General features: G+C 44.6%; 1 protein-coding gene across 3 annotated transcripts in view; it reads right to left on the bottom strand.

Moving 5' to 3' along the window:
- Positions 1 to 11049: 11049 nt before the first annotated feature.
- Positions 11050 to 21893, bottom strand: part of LOC138567624 (syntaxin-binding protein 4-like) — an 839836-nt gene continuing 828992 nt past the window's right edge. For all 3 annotated transcript variants that reach the window (XM_069646045.1, XM_069646044.1, XM_069646046.1), the window contains one exon: positions 11050 to 12213. In XM_069646045.1, the coding sequence (XP_069502146.1) occupies positions 12102 to 12213 (112 nt within the window). In that variant the 3' untranslated portion in view covers positions 11050 to 12101. The remainder of the gene's footprint in view (positions 12214 to 21893) is intronic.

Below are 21893 nucleotides of genomic sequence, written 5' to 3'. Positions count from 1 at the left end.
ACCATCGCAGGCACAGCCCTCGTTTGAGAGGGAGTGGCTTGCCGGCACTCTGCCGGGAATCCCCGTCTGTAGACCAGGTTTTTAATTCATCGGTCTTAAGGTGGAATTTGCGTGGAATTAACTCCTTTACCCAACGTAAATATTACCTAACGCTTAGAAAGTATGATGCCATCTTGTTACAGGAAACGTGGGTGACCACTTGCCCAATATTTGACCATTTTTTGTTGAATCACAAACCAGCAAAAAAGGGAGCACAAGGTCCACCATGGAGGGGTCTCTTAACTGCCATATCCATTATAAAGTATTGATCCTTGGAAGTGTATGTCCGAAGCTGTCCTGGTAACTGAAATGATAGATGCAAGTAATAACAAACTTTCTCACACTGCGTTAATAAATATCTACTTCAATCCAATTCGGTCCAAGCTCAATGCACTAATAGGTGAAATTGAAAATATCTTATGTCCATGGCAGTGTCAATTCCGTACTAGCCCAATAATTGTGGGCGGGGATTTCAATTCTGAATGTAACGCAACTGAAAGTGAGTGTGTGCCATTTGATGAGGACAATTGTGAGACTATGGTGCAATCAAGTGATACATTTAAGAGGGGTTCACTTGGCAGAATCTGGTCTGCGTTTTTGTAAGATGGGGTTTCATGCAGGTAAAATTGCTATTTGATGGGATGTTGAACATTTTTCCCACTTGGCAGAACCTGGGCGCATCTTCTACGATTGACTATTTTTTCTTGAGGAATTTGGATTTAGCAAACATGTATGCGTTTGGCATACTTCCGACCAAGCTGAGTGACCATGCAATGCTTAGTTTGTTCAGTAACTTGGGATGTTGTACGACAGCAGAAACTAGGGGGCCAGTGGATCTTGTTGTGACTTGGAAAAATAATAGGTCAGTGCGAATTGGAAACCGCCATAAAGCAAACAACAGACTTAGTGCCTGGTGGGATACTTGGTCAGATAACAGGAAGGACACTTTCACTCGGCCAGAGAACCTTTCCCTGTTTCTAGTTAAATAAACCCTGGTGAAGGAGAAGAGTATAACTTTTGGGGGTTTCATTTCGGGCCACCATAATGTCTTTGATAGTCAAATTAAGTGGGAAAAAAAGAACTGAGGAACTATATTAAATCCCCGACTGTCAGGAACCCTAAATTATCCAGGGCAGAAATATAGGAGAAAAAAAGCTGGCGAAACAGGAGTATTATAGTTGGTTGAAAACGCATAGACTGCAGATGTACATTGGGAACAATCAGATTCTGTTTGAGAAACTGGTAAACAAGGATACTAGGTCCATTTGGAGGATTCTAAATGCGACAGACGTTCTCCAGGCAGATCTGCAGTTATGGTGTGTGTCGGAGGATGCTTGGGTGGAGTACTTATCAAAGAGATTTAAAGCTGGACAGGGCTATACAACGTCTGACAGAGAGAATGTTGCTTGGAACTTTCCATTTGACAAGTTGGACATAGAAATAATAATTGGAACCATAAATAACTAACATAACATGCTGCCCGTATGGGCTTCCAACTTGACATACAGAGAAAACCCAATGCTATAGTCCGAAATATTATGCTGACTCTTAGACCTACATTGCAGAAGGTGATGCTTGCCCTAGCTCCTGGCAGAGGGCCCTGATTGTGCCCAAATGTAAAATAGGTAATATAGCAGAGCTTGGACATTGGACATTGAAGGGAGTATGGGAACGCAATGTATATAGTGGTAATTGACCTGCAAGCTGCCTCTGATAACATCTACATTAACAAACTGTGGCGTAAACTTACAAAATGGGGAAGTGACAAAAGGGTTATTACATATGGTCCAGCTATTGTACTCCAATAACACGGTTAAAGTAGTAAGATTGAACAGTCAGGGGGATTTATCCTGGGCAATTCCTATCACTAAAGGAGTTTGCCAGGGGCGTGTCGTAGCCCCCACTCTGTTTAACGTTTACCTTGAGGATCTGTGGGAAGAAAACAATATGTGGAAGTGCTGCCCACCGAAATGGAAAGGTGTGGGGGCAAATATAATTGCCTACGCAGATTACCCTGTCCCGTTGGACTACACTGGGCAGGCCTGCAGAGGTTATTGTAGGGTGTCGACAACTATTTGGCTAGAAATAAACATAAAATAAATTCCGCCAAGTCCTTTGTAATGGCCTTCACAAACGGGCATAAAAGCAAAACCTTTACTTGGAAGCTAAATAACTTACCAGTATCATTCCATAACATATTTGGGCTTTTCATTTTCCTCTAGGGCTCAATTTAGCATGCAGAAAGAAAAGATGGCGGGCAAAGTGCTCCAGTATATTTCTCTCATGAAGGTCCTCAAGAGGAAATGTGTGCACACTCTTTCATTCCATTAATTGAGATGAATAAGTTCAAAATAGCTGCCAAAATGTTATATGGGTGTGAACTGATTACTTTTATAAACAGGACATTTCCAGGGGTGGGGCTTCCTAAATCGACCCCGATTAGTGTAATTCGACTGGAATTGGACATTACTTCATCGTGGGCCCAGTATATAAAGAGTATATTAAGAGAAGTATTTTTCTGTCGTACAAAATAAAGACGGCAGATGGTATTATCTGCGCGATTGCTTAGCAAATAGGCCTCACTCAGTACCTTTATTGGAAAGCGATAGACTGACTATGTAAAGAAAAAGAGGATACTATGATGGGACAAAATCATGGATGGGGCAAATTTGGAAAGACTAAAACCATTCAAAGGAAACCAAATCTATTACACGCCTAGGCTGAAAGTGAGAGACTATCTGGCCAAATTCCTGTCGCAGAAGAGTAGGGACTGCTACTTTAAATTCTGTCTTTATGCTCTTCCCACATTAGAAGTTATTGGCCCTAGGCTTGACCTCCCAGTAGAACTATGAGGGTGCAGAGCATGCGGCCAGGCTCGTTAAGAATCATAATTCCATCTGGTATTGAAATGTCCTTTCTTCTAGAATGAGAAAATGAAGCTGGTAGGACCTTGTTTGCACTCAACCTCATCTGTCTTGACGTTCTCACTCTGGGATAGGCTCATGATGACCACAAACCAGGCCATGATACTTGGTCTGACTAAACTACTGGAAGTAGTTTTCAATGAGCTGGGAAAGATCCTTCATCAAGGGCAATTCGACTTGCGAGAAACTTGGGATGGTGTATGGTCCATTCTGATTTACTTATACTGTGGATGTCTAAGTGTGGTCACGTTTTGTATTGTGTATATTTTATGGCTTTATTATACAATAATTTAGTGTAAAAGTGTATTGTGAACTGATAAACACTAAATACATTGTTTTCAAAACATACATTTTATAAAAACGATGGCAAAGTACATGGTGGCTGAGAGAAAACCTTGGCTGCTGAGCCAGCAGTGTGGGCTGCACACTCTAATACTCACTAAGTGGTTTCAGAAGCTTTGACCTGTCAACCAAAAAAAATATTGGTTTACAAATAAAAATATCATTCTTGGTTTATTCATTGGTCGGAGTATTATACTCAATAATCAATTTAGAGCAGATGTACATTAGGTCTATGCATTTTGGACTACTGAGGACCTTCGTCAGGGCCTGTGTCATCATCTTAGCGAGTTAGAAGATACATTACATCACCACAATACAATTCATCAGACAATTATAATATCAAAATCGCCAATACAAATGCTTGTGAATACCAGGTGTAAAAGACATGTGTGTTCGTGACAAGTATCATCACCCCCAAGTGTAGAACGTGCACATTCACATATCGTTCCAGAAGCGGTAGAGTGGAACGAAAATCAGTCTAGAAAACAGAAAAAAGAAAAGAAAAAAGGAAAAAGAAAAAAGAAAAGAAAAGGAAGAGTTAATGGCAGACATGGTATTGCCTTAAGGTGGAGTGCTATTATATCAGTAATGGTTCTGACCTGTGACTGCTCCTAGAGATGAGCGTTCTGCGATGGGTAGATACTGTTTGTAAGGAAATAGCATGGTTCACTGTAGGTTGTCCATCATGAGTGTATTGATCAACCTAAAAATGTGCGCTCTATAGGTGCAAAGCGGGAATTTGTGATTGCACTCAGTAAAAGTAACACTTACTCAGGGATTCGCTATATGTCCGCCACAGATCTGAAAGAATGTACAGATTGAGATGTTAATCGATTTTGAGAAGCTAATGATCAGCATTACTCTCCATGCGTAGTGTTAAGTAGTCGGTTCAAAGGTTCTTACCTTTACATCCAACAGCAGCTATGCAGCGTTCCTCCCGGCTTGCACATGCCCGGGTCTTTCGTGTTATAACAACAATAAATTGTCATGGTAACCACACTCCGTGCGAATGCTTGATGTAGGAGGTGGCCATCTTGGAAAGGTGCTGCTCCTATAAAGTGTTCGCAATGGGCGTGTTAACTGAAGGTTGCAGGAGTACTATGTGCCAAGTAATTAACCAGATTGTGTGTAGTGCGAATGAGACTGCATTGGGACATACTGATGTTTAATTGACTATTAGTTGAATAAAGTGCATTATTAACTGCTATGATCGCTGCGTTAATAATACCAAGTGTGAATTCATGAATTCCTTGATGCAATGCTAGCGTAAAAAAATATGAGGAATGAAAAAAGTCATCCTGGGAACAATGATTTCCCTCATGTTCGTGAGGCAAAGAATGAAAAGGCAGCCAATGTGGAGGAGAGTGCAGACAAAATAGCAAATGTCACGAAAGTTATATTTCAGAAAGTTCAATCAATGTGAATGCATCAACCAGATCATGTGGTTGGCTTGATTGTTGGAACGTATTCGAGGATATGCTCATGTGATTTATAAGGCATCATTAGTCATAAATATTAATAATAATAATAAAAAACGTAATACTTGAACTCATCTAATCTCATAGAGGATAAATAAAGATAGGTCTAAATAACACAAAATTACACATTGCATCAATGCTAAAGTGGCATTGGTCGTCTCAAGCATTCAACTTGGGTTATAGGTGTACATAATGCTAGAAGTGATCTAATCCCGTGAGGCATAGATCAAAACCAAAATAACATTAAAATGCAATTTGCATAAATACTAATTTGGCCTTGCTCGTCTCTAGTGTTCAACTTAGGTTACAGGTGTTCAATAGTATAGTTATAGGCAGTAACTGAGGTCCCATTCCTCATTAATTCCTTCTGGAGTAAGAGAGTCCAATCTTTCTATTCAAAAGGCTTCTCTTTGGGCTCTTTTTATCTTTGCGTCAATGTTTGGCCCCTTTTGTGGAATGATTTCTAAGACTTGGAATCGAAGTTGTGACACTGTCTGACCCTTTTCTACAAAGTGTCTCCCTGCTGCTGATGTTAGGTTGGCATTTCTAATGCAGGATTTATGTTAATTCATTCTTATCCTCACTTTTCTTGCTGTCTCTTTAACATAGTAAAAGTTGCAGGTTCATTTGATACTGTAGATGGCATTCTCTGATGAGCACGGAGCTTGGTGTTTAAGTTTGATTTTTTCACTAGTTCTTAGATGGAACACAATTGATCCTTTAATAACATTATTACAATTGCCACAGTTCAAACATGGATGAGTTCCCGGGTATTTATCTGGATTGCTTTTATTGGTAGCACCTTTGGTGTTCATTAACCTATTGCAAAGATTGTTGCTTTTCTGGTATGCAAACACTGGTGGTTGTGGAAATAAACATTCAATTCGCTCATCGTTTGTTAGAATGCGCCAATGTTTGGTGATGCTTTGTTTAATTTGTCTACTCTGTATAGAGTTTTTGGAAACTAATACAATTTCTGGACTAGCTTGTTTCTTTGTTTTCACTAAATGCTCCTCATGCTGCTTGGTTTTAGTTTTCTAAAGGGCTTTTTGTAAATCATCTTCCGGGTAACCTCTGTGTCCAAGTTTTTGTTGTAATATATCTAGTTGTTCTTCGCATTCTTCGGAATCGCTGACTATCCTCTTTATCCTGAGCATTTATCCATATGGTAAATTTTTTTAAATGTTTGGTAGATGGAAACTTAATTGGTGGAGTAAGATATTCTTATCGGTTGACTTGGTGTAAAGGGTAGTTGTATTTGAGATTCCTTTATTTTAGTTGGGACTTCTAGGTAATGTACATCAGAATTGCCGATTTCCATAGTGAACTGTATCTGTTGTTCAAGTATGTTAAGAATTAGTTGAGCTCATTGATCACTCCACTCTATACTCTGAAAATATCATCAATGTATCAGATTTTTTAAGTATTTCTTCCATTTTGAATGTTCTAGAATATGTGTTCATTCGAACCAATACATGAAGGTGTTAGCATAGGCTGGTGCCATGGTTGCTCCCATGGCCGTACCAGATGTTTGAAGGTAAAATGCTCTTTTATACTCGAGTTAAGAATTTAGAGAGATGAAATTGAGTAGCATCATTAGAAACTCTTTGGAGGCTCCAATGGGTCCTTCTTGCAATAATATCCACGCTACTGCTTCTTGTTCTAGGTTATGAGGAATGCTGGTGTAAAGACTGTTGACATCTATTTTGAAAAGGATATCTTTGTCTGTCAGTTCAATCTGTTCCAAAATCTGCAAGAAGTGTGTAGTATCTTTCGCATAAGTTGGTGTCTTTTGTATAATTGGTTGTATGAAAGAGTCAATATATGTTCCAAGTGGTTACAAAATGCCTCCTGTTGCTGCTACTATTGGTCATCTTGGAGGATTATAAAGTCTTTTGTGAATTTAAGGTAAAATATAGTGATGCAGTATCTTGGGATGTGTTGTTCAGAGAAAAGCTTTTGTTTTGTGTGTTATCCATTCCATTTCCATCGACGTGGTCTGGATCTCTACAAGATCTTTCTTGATTTTCTTTGCTGGATCACTGTCAAGTTTAGCATATGTATTATCATCTGCTAATTGTCATTCGCATTCGTTGTTGTAGTTGTCTGTGTCCAAAATCACGATGGCTCCTACTTTGTCTGCAGTTCTAATGGTAATAGATGCGTCTGAGGACAACGCTCTTATCTGTGAAAGTTCACCTCTGTTCAAGTTGTGGACCTTAGGACCTCCAAATTGGAATTTCTTAATGTCTGTTAGTACTATTTTATGGAATATACTGATCGCTGGCGTGCTGATTGGAGCCAAGAATGTGCTTTTGGGCTTGAATTCAGTGTATTCTGTCTCTAGTTCAGCGGATTCAGTTGATGGGGGTAATTCAGAAAAGAATACTTTAAGTTTCAATTTGCGTATCAGTTTATGAATTTCCATTTTAGTGTTGAACAGATTTGTGTCGGTACGAATTTGAGGCCTTTCTCTAAAGGTCTTATTTCATGCTGAGTCAAGGTTCTTTTAGATATATTCACTACTAGGTCCGCTGGGTTTGGAACCGTGTTGTCATGCCTTGGTTCTTTCCTTTTCCCCCTTCTCGACCTTTTCCTCTTCGACCTAGTTCTAAAAAAGAGTTACCTGTAGTTAAGTTAGTAGAAGTGGTTAATTGGTTCCCTACAGCCGAAGTACTGGCTGCCTGATTGAGTCTCGATTGGTTGCCAACAGATTCAGTTGTGTCAGACTCGCAACTACTATTATCGGTCGATGCTTTGTTAGGCCGTGGGCCTTGGAACTGATATTTATCGGCCCAGGTATAGACCTTGTTGTTTAAATAGTCTTAGGTGTTCCATTTGAACTTTCTTACATGTTGTGCTTCTAAGTCCGATTTATAACCTTCTGGTGGCTGTCTTCCTCAGTTCATCTGCCCGGGACCTTAGAAGAAGCCAATGAGATCAAGAAGTTGACTATAAAAATCCCAAACCATTGACTTTGTCAGTGATTGTTTAGTAAGACAGCACATTGAAGTGAATGATACTAAATTGCCACCTTGTTGCCTGCTTTGGTCATTGAGCTGAACACACCTCATGCAAAAAACAAAAGGATAGGAAAACCGAAACTTAGCAGGAAAAATTAAACAACTTTTTAAGGAAGCAACTAAGGAAAAGCTGACTGGAAAGAAAAGAAATAAAGATGTGGATAACTCAAAGGACAATAAATATTCCTAAAGAAATACTATAGAAATCCTCCACCGAGTGACAAGAGCGTGGGGATACGCTTCTAGACTCTAGGTGGGAGGAGATTCTAAGGAAATGGCTGCTTGTGGCTGAACATTGTGCCATAGGTGCAACAAAATGGATGAACATCAGGTAATGACACCAGGCAAAAATCTAAAAGTCTTTTCATGCTGTTTTGCAAAATATTTTCACCCTTTTTTTGATTCTGTGGATAACTGATATTAGCGAATGCAATGGGGAAAAACTTCTAGCTTCACAGAATCTATCATTAAACATTTCCCGGAACATAGATGCCTTTGTTAAAACTCAGGCCAAACATCTGACAGGGCCTTAGTTGCAAAAGTATACATTAAAATTGTCTAATATACATGAGCCAGCCACGATTTCCGCCACCAATTCAATCGAAAAGTGTGAACAAGCATGACAATCTGTTATTGAGGAGGTATGTCAACGCAAAGCCAATTAACTCTGTACCTCTACCATTCTACCATTCTATGCCCCTCCACCGCCACCTGCACTGTCAATCAAAGATCATTACTATGGGCCCATCATGCAGACCCATTTCCTGGGGTGGGCGGAGCGGGCGGCTGCATGGGGAGCAGGTATTAATGAGCTCGGATGGGGGAAAGGGAGTCGCAGGGAGGGGCCGACCACTGCTGCCTCTGAGCTCACCCTGGTCTAAAGTTAAGCATTTTTTTGTTTTAAATAAAGGAATGCATCTTCCGAACGCAGCCTTTGAGATGCTCTGGAGACCCACACCCTCTGCCCCCTTCTTTAGCTTAGGCTCTTTTTGTTGACAGAGCTTTTAAAGTGGGGGCAATTCATAAGTGATGGCTCATTTAGCAAGCCATTGTTTTTGCGCCACAGTGATAAGAACTGGACATGTGCCATTTCTATTCTGAAGGCCAGCACAAAGCATGAATTAGCTGACCAAATCTACGCATTCCTGCAAGAGAATTAACGTGCCACACAGGACATTTTTTAAACTATGTTCTTTATTGTCATGCTTTTTTATTTAACACACCAAAAAAGGTTTTTTGTGTATGACTTTTTAGTTAGATATGGTGCATGCCTGAGAAGGTTAACTGTCATGTTCTTGTCTTAGAGGTCTAGTGGCTGATTCGGGACATGAACTAAATGCATCCGCTCAGCAACAAAGAACGTTTAATTTTCTTAACACGCCAACCACAGCCAGATGGCTCCTCAATGTGACTTGGCACCTTGATTAGGCAACCACAGCCAGATGGCTCCTCAATGTGACTTGGCACCTTGATTAGGCAACCACAGCCAGATGGCTCCTCAATGTGACTTGGCACCTTGATTAGGCAACCACAGCCAGATGGCTCCTCAATGTGACTTGGCACCTTGATTAGGAAAGCAGGGTTCATTGTGTCACCGAGCTCACAGTAGTCTGTGGCAAACCAATGCAGTGATATGTGTGTAGCAATGATCTGTGCGCTGGCCAAGTCACCAACCTGTTTGTTAAGGCGCCTAAGTGCTGATCCTCTATGTAACAGCACATATGACTGTTTTTGTCTGATGTGTCCCATGTCCATACTATAAATAGCATATTGGAATTGTTTGTGTATGTAGCTCTAACGAGTGTGCCATACTATCCCCACGCTTAAACACATAAAGCAATCAAAAAAGTTAGCTCAAATTGTACATCCACTAGTCCAAACACCCTTTCTACACTGCCTCACCATAACTTTCACTAGCTGCAGGCCAGCACTAATAAGAGATGCTAATGCCAGCTCTGTTAGATAAAGCATGGCCTGCTCTCTTTTGCATAAATAACCGCTAAGGCCTTTGCTATGGTGAGGAGGTATGGGCTGAGGAACTGTGGACCCTATACCCCAGTAACGTTTGTAAGAAGTACAAGCCTTTCTGTACATTTGTCCCTCCTTATAGGGTGTTGTATGTAGGATATCCATTCCTGTCTAAAGATATAATTCCCTAAAGATGTTTCTGTATTGGGGACTGGGCATGCTCAGACTGAGACACAGCCCCTCCTCATTTAGAATACTCCAGAAACAAGAAGCAAACGCGCCCTTATATCCCATTTGAGTGGCTGATGTTGCTGCCATTTTATCCTCACATCCAAAAACTTAAGATGCCTGAATGAGTATGTATGGTTCATGGTTACAAACATTTTAATGTTACTGTGATTGCTGTGAACAGTGATGCGAGCCTTATGTATTTACTGATGCACCCATTCAACCCTTATATCACAGACTTGTATAGATATCTCTGATCATTGTTATATTTCCAAACTTCTCTGTGATTTAATGCAAAGCAGACAGGAACACTAGTTGGTGCTATGTGTCCCCTTTCCCTCTCTCATAAGGGTATTTGGAGAGAGTAAAATAGGAGTGCACCAGACTGTCCACCTTGGAATGATAACCTTCTATCAGAAAATAATGAATATGGTTGGTCTAGTGTTACTCTTTGTGAAATACAAGTGAAGTGGTTTGAACAGAATGCCTGCAGCACAGGGCCAGTGGTCTGTGGGCCTTCAGACCCCGGCAGTCTGGTCACCCCACAGTGTGCCAGTATGGGAAGTTTGAAACTGCATTTGGGCAAGGCATTCCCTAAGAGCAGGTGACAGAAGAACCATTTACGTGTGCAGCAACAGCTGTGTTTTTGTTGCTTGTATAGCGCACCAAGCCCAAAGGCATCTGTGCGAAATCTAATGGTTTCACATTAGATTTCTTCGTGTAAAGTAAACCAGCTTCATTTGTTTAGCAATGAGTTATTGATATGGAGAAGGGTTTTGTCGTGCGACCCAGAGGTGCAGTTTGGGAGTGACGTGTGCCAGTCAGGGGGCGCATTCTAGTATTTCGCCCTGAGCACCAAGTTGACTAGAAACTGCCCTGCCGTCATGCCACTGAAAGTGAAGAAAATCATTACATTACCGCAAAGCCGTCCACTGGGTCATTCGTATAAATAAAGCAGGGGACCAGACATGCTAGATATTCTCGTATTTCAGTAAACATACAAAAAAAGATTGCAAGAGCCAGAACAAACGACTGGACACGTGATCATAGACTTTCAGATGAAAGCTTTTATTTGGGTACACAGTTCCTAACAGCAGTTTCTACAGAGTTCTGTTCATTTTCAATGATCCATGTGTTTCATTTGCTAGTTTGCACGTGTTCAAAGAGGCCCCTCGCATGCAGACTGGTGCACCTGAGAGGGGGTGGGTACTGTGTGTTCTAGACACTTTGATGATTTGAGCTGTTGTCTTTGCTGTGCTTCTTTAACCAAGGTTGTACAGTACAACTCTCCTCCCACCTGCCTCACAGCACGCAACTGATCCCTGTTGGCCGATTCCGCCTGAACCGCAGCAGACGTCCAACCTCCAACCGTCTCACTTGTCATACAGCACCCGAGCGACCCAAGTCTAGCCCACGTGTCCTACGGCTCACCTTGGACCCTGCTACGCGGAGTCTCATAGAACACTGCTTACCCCCACATAGTCCCACTTGTCTTACAACACCCTTCGGATCCTCCAACGTATCTCAACTGCCTTACAGCACACCTTGAACACCCACTGACAGCATGTGTTTCACAGTATACCTTTGACACCGACAAATCATCTTGTCTTACCACACACCTGTGTTCCAAATCACCCTACCTGTCCAGCAGGATACCTTTGACATCAACAGATTCTTTCTGTCTTACAGTGCAGTCAATAACACCTGTCTTGCAGCACACTTCAGAAACCAGGTGGATCCCACGTGTCTTACAGTTGACCTCTCTGTTACAATATGTTGCACAGCACATCTCCAACTTTCAACTGACACCACCTGTCCTCTGACCACACTTGTAGAGCACCAGTGATCACCCCTGAGGTCAGAGGTGCGCCGTAACGCCTCTGACCTGCACACTTCACAGCACACACCTGTCCGTGTCCTTTCTATGTAGCTTCATGAGCAGGCGTTGATAAATAGGGCTGTGAGCCAGACAGTTTAGAAAGGCATCAGGGGCTATGTGTGCCTTTGCTGTTAACTTCTTGCCTAGGACAGGGGTGGGCCTGGGGCTATCTTGGCTTGTTTGGTGACGCTTTTGCAGGGACAGAGGTGGGCCAGCAGAGCTATGTTGGCTTCAGCGATGACTCCTTAGCTGTGACGAGCTTCTCATCACCTCGGCCAGGAAGAAGAGGTCGACACAGAGAAGACGGACAGAAGCTCTTTTGCTGTGGAATGCTGAAAAAAAAGACACTTTAGTCCATGCAAAATCAATCCTCTTAAATAACCACTCTAAAGTTGTCATATTTAGGGGTGAACGGGAGTTCAATGTAGTACCCTTCCCAGCAGCAGCCCCCACACAGTGCATATTCTAACCAGTAAGCATTATGGACTGCAATAAAAAACAATATGGGCCAAGTCACAAACTATATCGTCACGTGAGCATCTAAGAGATTCAAGTCCAAATGGACTTAGATGCTCACGTGCAAATGTGATTCACACATATTTGCTGAAGGGCTCCCCAAAGCTGCTTCAGGCAGCTCCAGATTTAGGCTTTGTGAATCAGATATAAAATTCAGGTGTAAATCTGACATGTTCAGGGGCATCCATCTCCTCGTTTGTTTTTTTACAGAGGTTTGGGGATCCGGCCACATATTCTGTATATGTCTTCTAAGTACACGTTTTAAGACTGAGCAAACAACATGGTGATTTTACAAAAACATGAACAAAAACATCCCTGAAATGGTAGAGTAGCATAGGCCATTTTAGCTAGCAAGCCACACATGTCACAGCGCCACCCAGTAGCCATCGCTGGAAGTTCACCTCCGGTGGCTCTGAACTGCAGGTGAACTTCCAGGGATGGCTACTAGGTGGCGATGTGGCATATGCGAGTTGGTATTTGAAAGGAACTATTCTTCTCTCACATTTTAAGAGAGAGCAGAAAGGGATATATATACCTGATGTTATAATACTGGAAAGCTTACTCAAAAATGACGACAAACACAGGATGGAATTTCAGGTTAGCAGATACAAACAGCATTGAGGGTAAAACTTGAAGAGTATTAAAAGAGATGTAAAACATTGAGCACATCTGTCTACACATTTCATACCAAACATAGCCTAATCAAGATTCTTTTTTAAATAAAAGAATGTTTACAAAATTCCTTAAAAAGTTTATTAAGCAAAACCAGCCTAATGTTGAAGTAGTCGCATATGTCCATATGCTCATTAGCAGTGCCTATGAAAAGTAGCTCTGTCCATGCTAGTTTAATGTTCTTCATTCTGTTTTAGCAATTGTACACACACCCTCCCTTATTTAATTGAAGACACTTACCAAATCCACTAGAAATGGTGCCCACCAGCCTTGAAATAATAGTGCCTTGCAGGATTTCCTGTATGATAAGCATTTCATGGTAATCATACCCCGTAGTCTTGCCATCCACATAGTTTTCCCTGATGGCTCTCATCAACCACTAATGTCCCTTGTCACCATCCACAGCAAGAATTTATGAGTGGGGTGCCAATCGACCTTTACCACCCATAGGTCAGTTTGAATGCCCTCTGTCACACACGGACAAATCCATTGCTGAGATCATACATGTTTTGAAGAGCACAAATGCAGGGCAGTGTCTGCTCAGCTTCCAGATGGTCAAAGCACGTGGCCTGGTTGCCTTAAACTACCATTTTCCAGACCCCCAGCAGCACCATGCCCAGCACTCTGGTGCAGGCAGTAAACACAGCCATCTTAGAAAGGCGGATTTCAACACAAACAAAGTAGGGCACACAGCATTGAAGTGAAAACAGAGCACTAACAATGCGCACGAATATGAGGGACTTCAAGATAATAAATGTGCCTATACAGGCAAAAGTCCGAGCAACATTAGAGTCCAATTCACTGCGCCGTTGCGCGCCGCTTCGTGGGAGCCTAGAAATGAAGGGCTTACCTTTCTAGTGGCCGTGCTAACAGTGCAATGGAAATCCGAGGCTGGTAGTAGAAAAAGAGCTGCATAGAGTAGCTACACTTAGATCACTCAGTCAATGACAACAAAAACTGTAATAGACATTCTTTGAGACCAGCCATCAGAATGTGTTTTTGCAGAGATCTTAACCACCTTCTTCAGAGACCTCTGGAACTCTGTATGCCTCTGTTGGGCAGCCTCATGATCCTACCGTGCCTGAGGCAAACAAATCTCTCTGTCAGGAGTCCATATTTATAGAATTACTATCCAGAGGCATGTTAGCCTTAGAACTTGAATTTGAGGCATGAACACTATACTAGCAGGAGTGGACTGAGTCTTAAGGAACATAGAGTACCGGGAGCAGGTGTGCGCTTCTTCTCAAGCTTCTTGCACACTAGATGCCCAGAAGACGGCTCTTCAACTGAAGGAGATAAGGACCTCTTGCCTGGAATCTGACTTCAAGATCTCAGTGAGCTTGTGCATGCTTACAGTGATCACAGGGCCAGAAAGCCTAAGACAGACTACCTTATGAATACATTTATCGAAACAGATCACCTTGTCTGAGAGAACAGAGTACGTAATTTCAGAGAAGGTCCGCAAGGGGGCGTAAAAGCTAATGAAGGATTTAGGTGTGGCACTCTTGGCACTAGTTTCTCAAAGATTGATGCTTAAAAAGTATGGTGTTGGACACTATGAGAAACCTTCTACCACCCACTCCCCCAGGATCTTCCATCAGGGGGTCAGGGAAGGGCCATCGCTTTTGGATGCCGACCCTGGGGGTGGACAAGCAAGGGAGGATTACCTGAGCGGAGGGTCATGAGGTATTGGGAGGAAGATACATAAGGGCGAGGCATGGTATTTCCTCAGTCCCAAAACCACACTCAACTACTCTCCCTCAGCCTTTATGGGGTATCGCCAGTCTCACCCCATCTCCCCCTCCCCATTCCGACTAAATACTGAAACGAGGAAGAGGCGACTAGGATCAGTAAGGATTAGCCAAAGGAATAACATGGGAAAGGTAAGGGAAACTTACCATAGAATGAACTCAATGTGTCCCACAAATACTGCCAGGTAGGGTCAGGCAGGGTCAGGCATTAAATAGTAACCATTCACACCTGACTCCACTTGACTGTTCTTTTCATTATAAAAGGTGTGGTCTGACACAGGTATATGATCGAGTTGGAGAGCCAGCAGGAGAACCAGTTGGGAGGAGAACCAAGTCACCAGATTTCTCTGTGACCAGAGGCTAGAGCCCGGGATGCTGAGATGCTGAGAAACTCCCGTGCAAAAGGGCAGAAGCGTGGCGTGGGAGCCGTGTCTCCAGGGAGAAAAGACGGGTCTGTACACGGAAATCGAGAGGCGTGCTGGTGCCCAACAGAACCTGTTTATGTGAATGATCGTTCACCTGGGCTGGTGAGACAGCCCAGTAGTGTCCGAGGAGCAGGAAAGAAGAGCCGGAGTGAAGCAGCGGCACAGAAGTCAGCCCGGTTAGTTGGAAAGCTTCACCGAGCCAGGTTGTGAAGAGTGCGATACAAGGTAACGCCATAAACACATATGAAAGTGGACCGCGTTTGAGTGGGCATTCATTGAAGCTGACGGGAAATCTCTGACAAAGATACAAGTAACAGTGTATCAGTGTAAGCGTGTGACGTGCGTGTGCGAGTTGCACTATGAAACAAGATGAATGAGGGAGGGCCAGAAGCCTGCAGAGAAAGTGCAATCGGCACGAAGGAAAGGACAGTATAAAAGAGGGTGTGCGTGACCCGAAAAGAGAGAAGCAAGCGGAACACTGCGTGAAAGTATGAAAGAGGCATGCAAGAGGCAGAAGCAAGATAACGAAGAAAGGTCAGTGCAAGTGTGCACAGAAAAGGCCCAGGAACATAAGAAAATTGTGCAGGAAGACCGTGAAGTTAAATAGTGCAAAAGAAAGTGAAAGTAACGAACCAAGAGAAGGGCAAAAAGTCAGAGTGGTTGCACTGGGGGAAAGTAAAGAGTCTAGCGTTATCGAAAGCCTCTGATTCTACCCCACAAGAGGATTACATGCAGGAAAAGATTGTACATAATAAAAGGCACATCCTGACCAGCTGCTTTGTGTTTTGAAAGCTGGAAGAGGCCTGAGCTTGGTGAAGGTAATCCCGGAGTCGCCTATTGAAGAAACTGTTTTGCATTGAAAGCTGAAAGTGAACAAGTTAAAGCTTTGGGACGGGAACCCCAAGGAACTCAAAGACATTGGAGGTGTTTGAATTCACTATAAGGGCCCTGTGGAGAAGGCAATATGAACAGCCCTGGTGAGTGAACCCCTCTTTGTGACATTGACCGAATTGCACCTGGTGAGAAGACCACCTGAAACCAACTTTTGTTTTGCCATTTTTGTTGAATCACTATTTTTCCTTTACAAGAAACTTACTGTCACATTTTTGTACAGCGTGAGGGCAAGCCTAGGTTTAGACACAGACAGACTTTTTATTTTGGACTATTAGACGACAGCCAAGGTAAGAGTTTCATGTTATGCTAAATTCTGCCATCATGCTTCGGAATGTGTAGGCAATTCTTTCTAGAGAGGCCTGTCTAGTCCTTTCCTTCACCCTTTCTTCAATGTTAATCTTTCCCTTTGCCTTCCAGTGCCTTGCCATCAGAGGTTTGCCTACACTCAAAGAACTTACTATCCAGGTTTCTGCTTCCTAATTGTGCAGAGCGTGTTATACCAAAGATTGTTTAAAAGGACAAGGTGAGGGTTTAAAACGGTGTTGGGTTACTCTTCAGATTCTCATGAAGACCTCTCTCTCCACGTTCTGAAACATGGCTGGGCAGTCCAATGCATGATGACCGCATTCGACCAGTGGCACCTGAATAGGGTCACAGTGGAGAGTAATAGGCTTATTGAATAGGCCCACAGTGGAGAGTGACAGACTTATTGAATAGGGCCCAGAGTGGAAAGTGACAGGCTTATTCATCCAACTCAAGTCTTTATCTGGAAACCCAAACTCAAGGCAGAGCAGATATGATCAATTCCCCACACATAACCCTGCCCCTTTATTCTCCTGCTACCACTAGACAATCCTAATCTTTCTATCCTATACTGAAAACATTTTGTAACTTCTGTTTCACCTCCCACCTTTTTAACCCTTAGGCTTTGTAAGGCGCTCCAAGTCCCTCTGGTTTAGGCCAGGACTGAAAAGGATTATCAACTACTTGGGACACATGAGTTGTAACGGTTCTGGTGTCACGTCTGTGGCATGCAGTTAAAAGAAACAGCGCAATGGCTGCTCCCCCCGCTCGCTTATTTGTACAGCGGAGCGGGTGCGAGCAGTCGCCGGCAGCCCTGTGTGCCCTGACTGGAGGCCAAGCCCTGCCTGGTCCCGTGGGCCTCCAGTGAGTAGGTTTTGCTAAATTAAAAATATTGGTTTTACTCGTGCTCTGACCGCATTGTTCTGCCCCCTCCCGCCTCCCCCTGCAGCCATTTCCTGGTCCTCCTCTACCTTCCCACCTCCCTGACCGCCCACCCACCCTCTGATTGGTGCCTTGCTAGTCCCTTCCAGGACTACGCGACGGCTGCGCCCCACGCTCGCTTCTTTGTACAGCGGAACGGGTGCGAGCAGTCGCCGGTAGCCCTGTGTGCCCTGACTGCAGGCCAAGCCCTGCCTGGTCCTGTGGGCCTCCAGTGAGTAGATTTTGCTAAATTAAAAATATTTGTTTTGCTTGCGCTCCGAGCGCGTTGTTCTGCCCCCTCCCCCTGCAGCCACTTCCTGGTCCTCCTCTCCCTTCCGGCCTCCCTGCCCCCCCACACCCCCCTCCCCTTCCTCAACTCCTTCTGCCTTAAAACTGACCCTCCTGGGCAGCCCCCCTGCCCGGCAGCCCCCCCCTCGGCTAAGGCCCCCTTAGGCAAGGGATGGCTCCTCGGTTGTGGCTCCCTCTGTGTCTGCAGGTGTCCGCAGGGGACGCCAGGTGCCAGTTATCACTTTGCTAGCTCCACCTGCTCTCCCGGCCCTCCCCTCCTACACCCGTTTCATCAAATTACGCATTGTGCCACTACTTACTGTTGTTTCTGCACTGTGTTAAACTAGGCCTTTTCCTCCCCGCTCAGGATTCTCAAACATGGGTGGCCTCTCTCTGGTTCCATATTGAGCACTGTGAGATATTTAACCCTGAGAGTCCGTTCTACTGCACTACTGGTTTGCTGCTCGCTATCCTGTCAGCTTGCTCTCGTCTGTCTTCCCCCCCTCCTCTCCCTCCTATTCTATGGTGCTCTATATGTCGCCTATCTTCTCTAACTGCTTCTCCATTGACTATCCTGCTCTCCTCACTAAATCTGGTAGGAAAACATTTAAAAAGGACATCCTGGTCTCCAACCCAGGCCTCCCTATCGCTGACACCTACACCAGTGCCTCATCCACGGAAATTCTCACCGACATCCTCTTTTTTGTGCCTTCACCTAACCTATAGACCCTTCATATGTGCTCTCTCCTTTCTCTTCTTCTCCCTTTAATGGTGGCACCCATTGGGATGTCCTCTTGGCCTCCTTCCACTCCTCCAAGGCCATCATTAATGTCTACTCTATTGGGACCGTCTTGGTCCAAGGCCCTCAGGCCAACCTTCACCTCTTTGATATACGCTTCCCGCACCTCATCAACTTCTTTTCCTCTCCTGCTGTCCCCTCTCCTCTGTCCGTGGCTACCTTGATCCACTTTCTCCTATCCTCCCACCTCACCCTCCCTACTCCTCAGGCAAAGCCACCTTCATCACTGCCACCCTCCTTCTCGGTCATCCGACCCATGAAGCGCGTGTCAGTTGAGGCTTTCGCCACCACCTTCTCATCCTCCCCTCCCCCTTCGGCTGACTCCCACCCTGACACATCCCTCTCCACTCTCCACTCTGCTATATCTGATACTCTTGATATCCTTGCCCCTGTCATGAGAATCCGCATGAAGCCCAAAGCCAAATGTAACTCTTGGTATGACTCGGATCTCGTCACCCTAAAACGCAAGTGCAGGGTGGCAGAGAGGAAATGGTGTGCTTCATGTTCATCCTCTGATAAACTGGCCTGTCGCCTGCTCCAAAGGCAATATTGGCTCTCCGTTCTCACCAAGAAGAGAGCCCTTATCCAAGCCTGCATCTCTGCGGCATCTAACAACTCGGCTGGACTCTTTAAAATCTGCAAGGAACTGGCCAACCCTGCTGCAGTCTCTACCTGTCCCCTCCCAGGCCCTCTGCACGGCACTGGCCTTTCACTTCATTTCAAAAACTCAGGACATCCTGTCCTCACTCTCCTCCTATCACCTCCCTCCCTCTATTCCCTGCTCTTCCTCTGGCCCTTCTGCAGCCACCCCTCCTCCCTCCTTCTCTGCCTTTCCCCTTTTCTCTGGTGACAAGGTCTCCAGACAAGTCTGATCTATGAAAGTCTCGTCAAAACAGGTTCAACCCTGTTCCTCCAAAACTATCAAGGACCACATCGACTCCCTGGCTCCTGCCCTGGCTGACTTCTGCAATCACTACTTCGCCTTTGGAGTCTTCCCATCCCCCCTTAAGCACTCCCTTGTGCACCCTCTTTTTAAGAAACCCTCTTCCGACCCCTCCTGCCCGGCTAACTATCGCCCAAACTCCATCACTCCCTTCATGGGCAAGCTCCTAGAGAAACTGGCCATCTCCCAGCTTAATCGCCACACTGAATCTGTTGGTTCTCTTCACGACCATCAGTCTGGCTTCAGAGTTGCCAGAAGCACGGAAACTGCTCTCCTGAACATCCGTGAAGACCTGCTCTCCAACCTTGATTCTAACACTCTGTGTGTTCTCATTTTGCTTGATCTCTCTCTGCCTTTGATACTGTCAACCATGCCATCCTGCTCAACCGTCTCCGTGATAACCTGGGTATCACTGGTCAGGCTCTGGCGTGGCTGACCTCTTTCCTCTCCAATCGACCCTCCCAGGTCCAACTGGGGTCCTTCCTCTCTAACCTCTCTCCCTGGCTGTTCAATCAATATCTGGCACTCCTTTCCCACCGCATTGCCGCTCTCTGCCCCAACTTTCAGTGCTATGCGGATGATACCCAGCTCATTTTCAGGCTACCCTCGGCCTCCTCCTCTCCTTCCCTCATCTCTGACTGTCTGTCTGCTATCCAGGAATGGTGTGCCGCCAATGACCTCTGCCTTAATGCCATTAAGACTGAGATTCTACTCATCGACACACCCACTCCCTCCTTCCCTGCAGCTCTCTGGCCAGCCTCTCTTGGCCCTCTTCCTGCTCCTACCTGTACGGTAAAAAACCTCGGGGTCATCTTCGACTCCACACTCTCCTTCTCTCCTCACATATCTGACGTCTCTAAGAAGTCACACTACCAGCTACACCTACTCAGAGGTATTCTTCCTTTCCTCTCCTTCCCCCAGAAGCTCACTGTCTCCAGAGCCCTGGTTCTCTCTAAGCTGGACTACTGTAACAGCCTCTATCTAAATCTTCCTGCCTCTACTCTCCACCCTCTGCAACTCATCCACAACAGGAATGTAAGACTTGTCCTTGGCCTCAAGCCCAGGGACCGTATCTCTCCAGGTCTGAAATCTCTGCACTGGCTCCCTGTGGCTGTGAGGATTACGTTCAAAACCCTCTGCATTGTCCACAAGGCCTTCTGGGCCTTGGGGCCAAAATACCTTCAACTCTCTCTTCCTAAATATCTTCCTTCTCGAGCTCTTTGCTCATCCGCCTCCAACTCCCTCAGGGTCAGCCGCTTCTCCAAGCCACGAGTTGGGGGTAGATCTCTCTCCGCGGCAGGGGCCTCCCTCTGGAACAGCCTTCCTGCCTCCCTGAAACTTGAGAACTATCACCGGTTCCGGAAGCACCTCAAAACCTTCCTCTTTGCTTATACTACGATAGCTCCAGCCATTCCCACAAGGAACAAAAAAGACATCACCAAGGATAAACTCCTCCCTCTCATCCTTCCTATCCTGAACAAATGCGTGCCCCAACATAATGACCCCACAGTCTTAGTAGATATCTTCAATCAAACACTGCTCAAAGCCATTGACATTATAGCACCGCTTAAACTACGGAATGCCAAACAATAGGCCCACCTGAACTCCTGGTTCACCCCGCAGCTAAGAACTTTACGCAAAGAAAAACGTAAGGCTGAATCACTTTGGAAGAGCCACCCATGTGACCCTAACAAAGATCGCCTCATCATTACTACCCACAACTACAAGGAAGCGATTTTACAAGCCAAAAAGGAGACCTATAACCAACGCATCGTTCAAGCGGAATCTAACACTAAGGAGCTATTTAAAATCCTTAAAGAATTGGAATCTCCATCCCCTGCACCAGACACCTGCACTAAAGACAGTAAATGGTGCAACAACATCCAAAACCCTCTCCTCAACAAAATCACCACTTTACAATCTAAAATTAACGCCAAACAAACCACCCTACTCACCAACCCCTCCACTAAACCCTCCTACACTCCGACGGCTTCATTTACTCACACCCCTTTTAGTTTCACCCCACTCACTATCCCTGAGGTCGGAAACATCATTCGCAATCTAAAACCCTCCAATTGCCAAGGTGACTCCTGCCCAGCACCCATCATCAAGGAAGCAGCACATGACCTCGCTCCTTTTATAACCGCCTTCATCAACTCCTCATTCCTAACGGGCACGGTACCTAACAACTTAAAGGACGCGTGGGTTATCCCCCTCCTAAAAAAACGACTCTAGACCCTGAAATACCAACTAACTATAGACCAATTACCACCGTACCGTTCCCAATTAAAATACTTGACAGAGCAGCTTACCTGCAGATTCAGAACTACTTAAAAACCAATAACCTCCTTGGCTCAAGACAATCTGGCTTCAGACCTAAGCATGGGACTGAAACAGCTTTACTTGATCTCAAAACTCAAATTGAGGACCTTAAAGACAACATTAAATTGGCCCTTCTACTATTACTGGATCTATCAGCTGCCTTTGATTTGGTCAATCA

This window comes from Ambystoma mexicanum, chromosome 2p (assembly GCF_040938575.1).
Source record: "Ambystoma mexicanum isolate Mex_15411 chromosome 2p, UKY_AmexF1_1, whole genome shotgun sequence".
NCBI lineage: Eukaryota > Metazoa > Chordata > Amphibia > Caudata > Ambystomatidae > Ambystoma > Ambystoma mexicanum.
The sequence above is the reverse complement of the archived record's forward strand: the minus strand, read 5'-3'. Positions and strand labels throughout refer to the sequence as shown.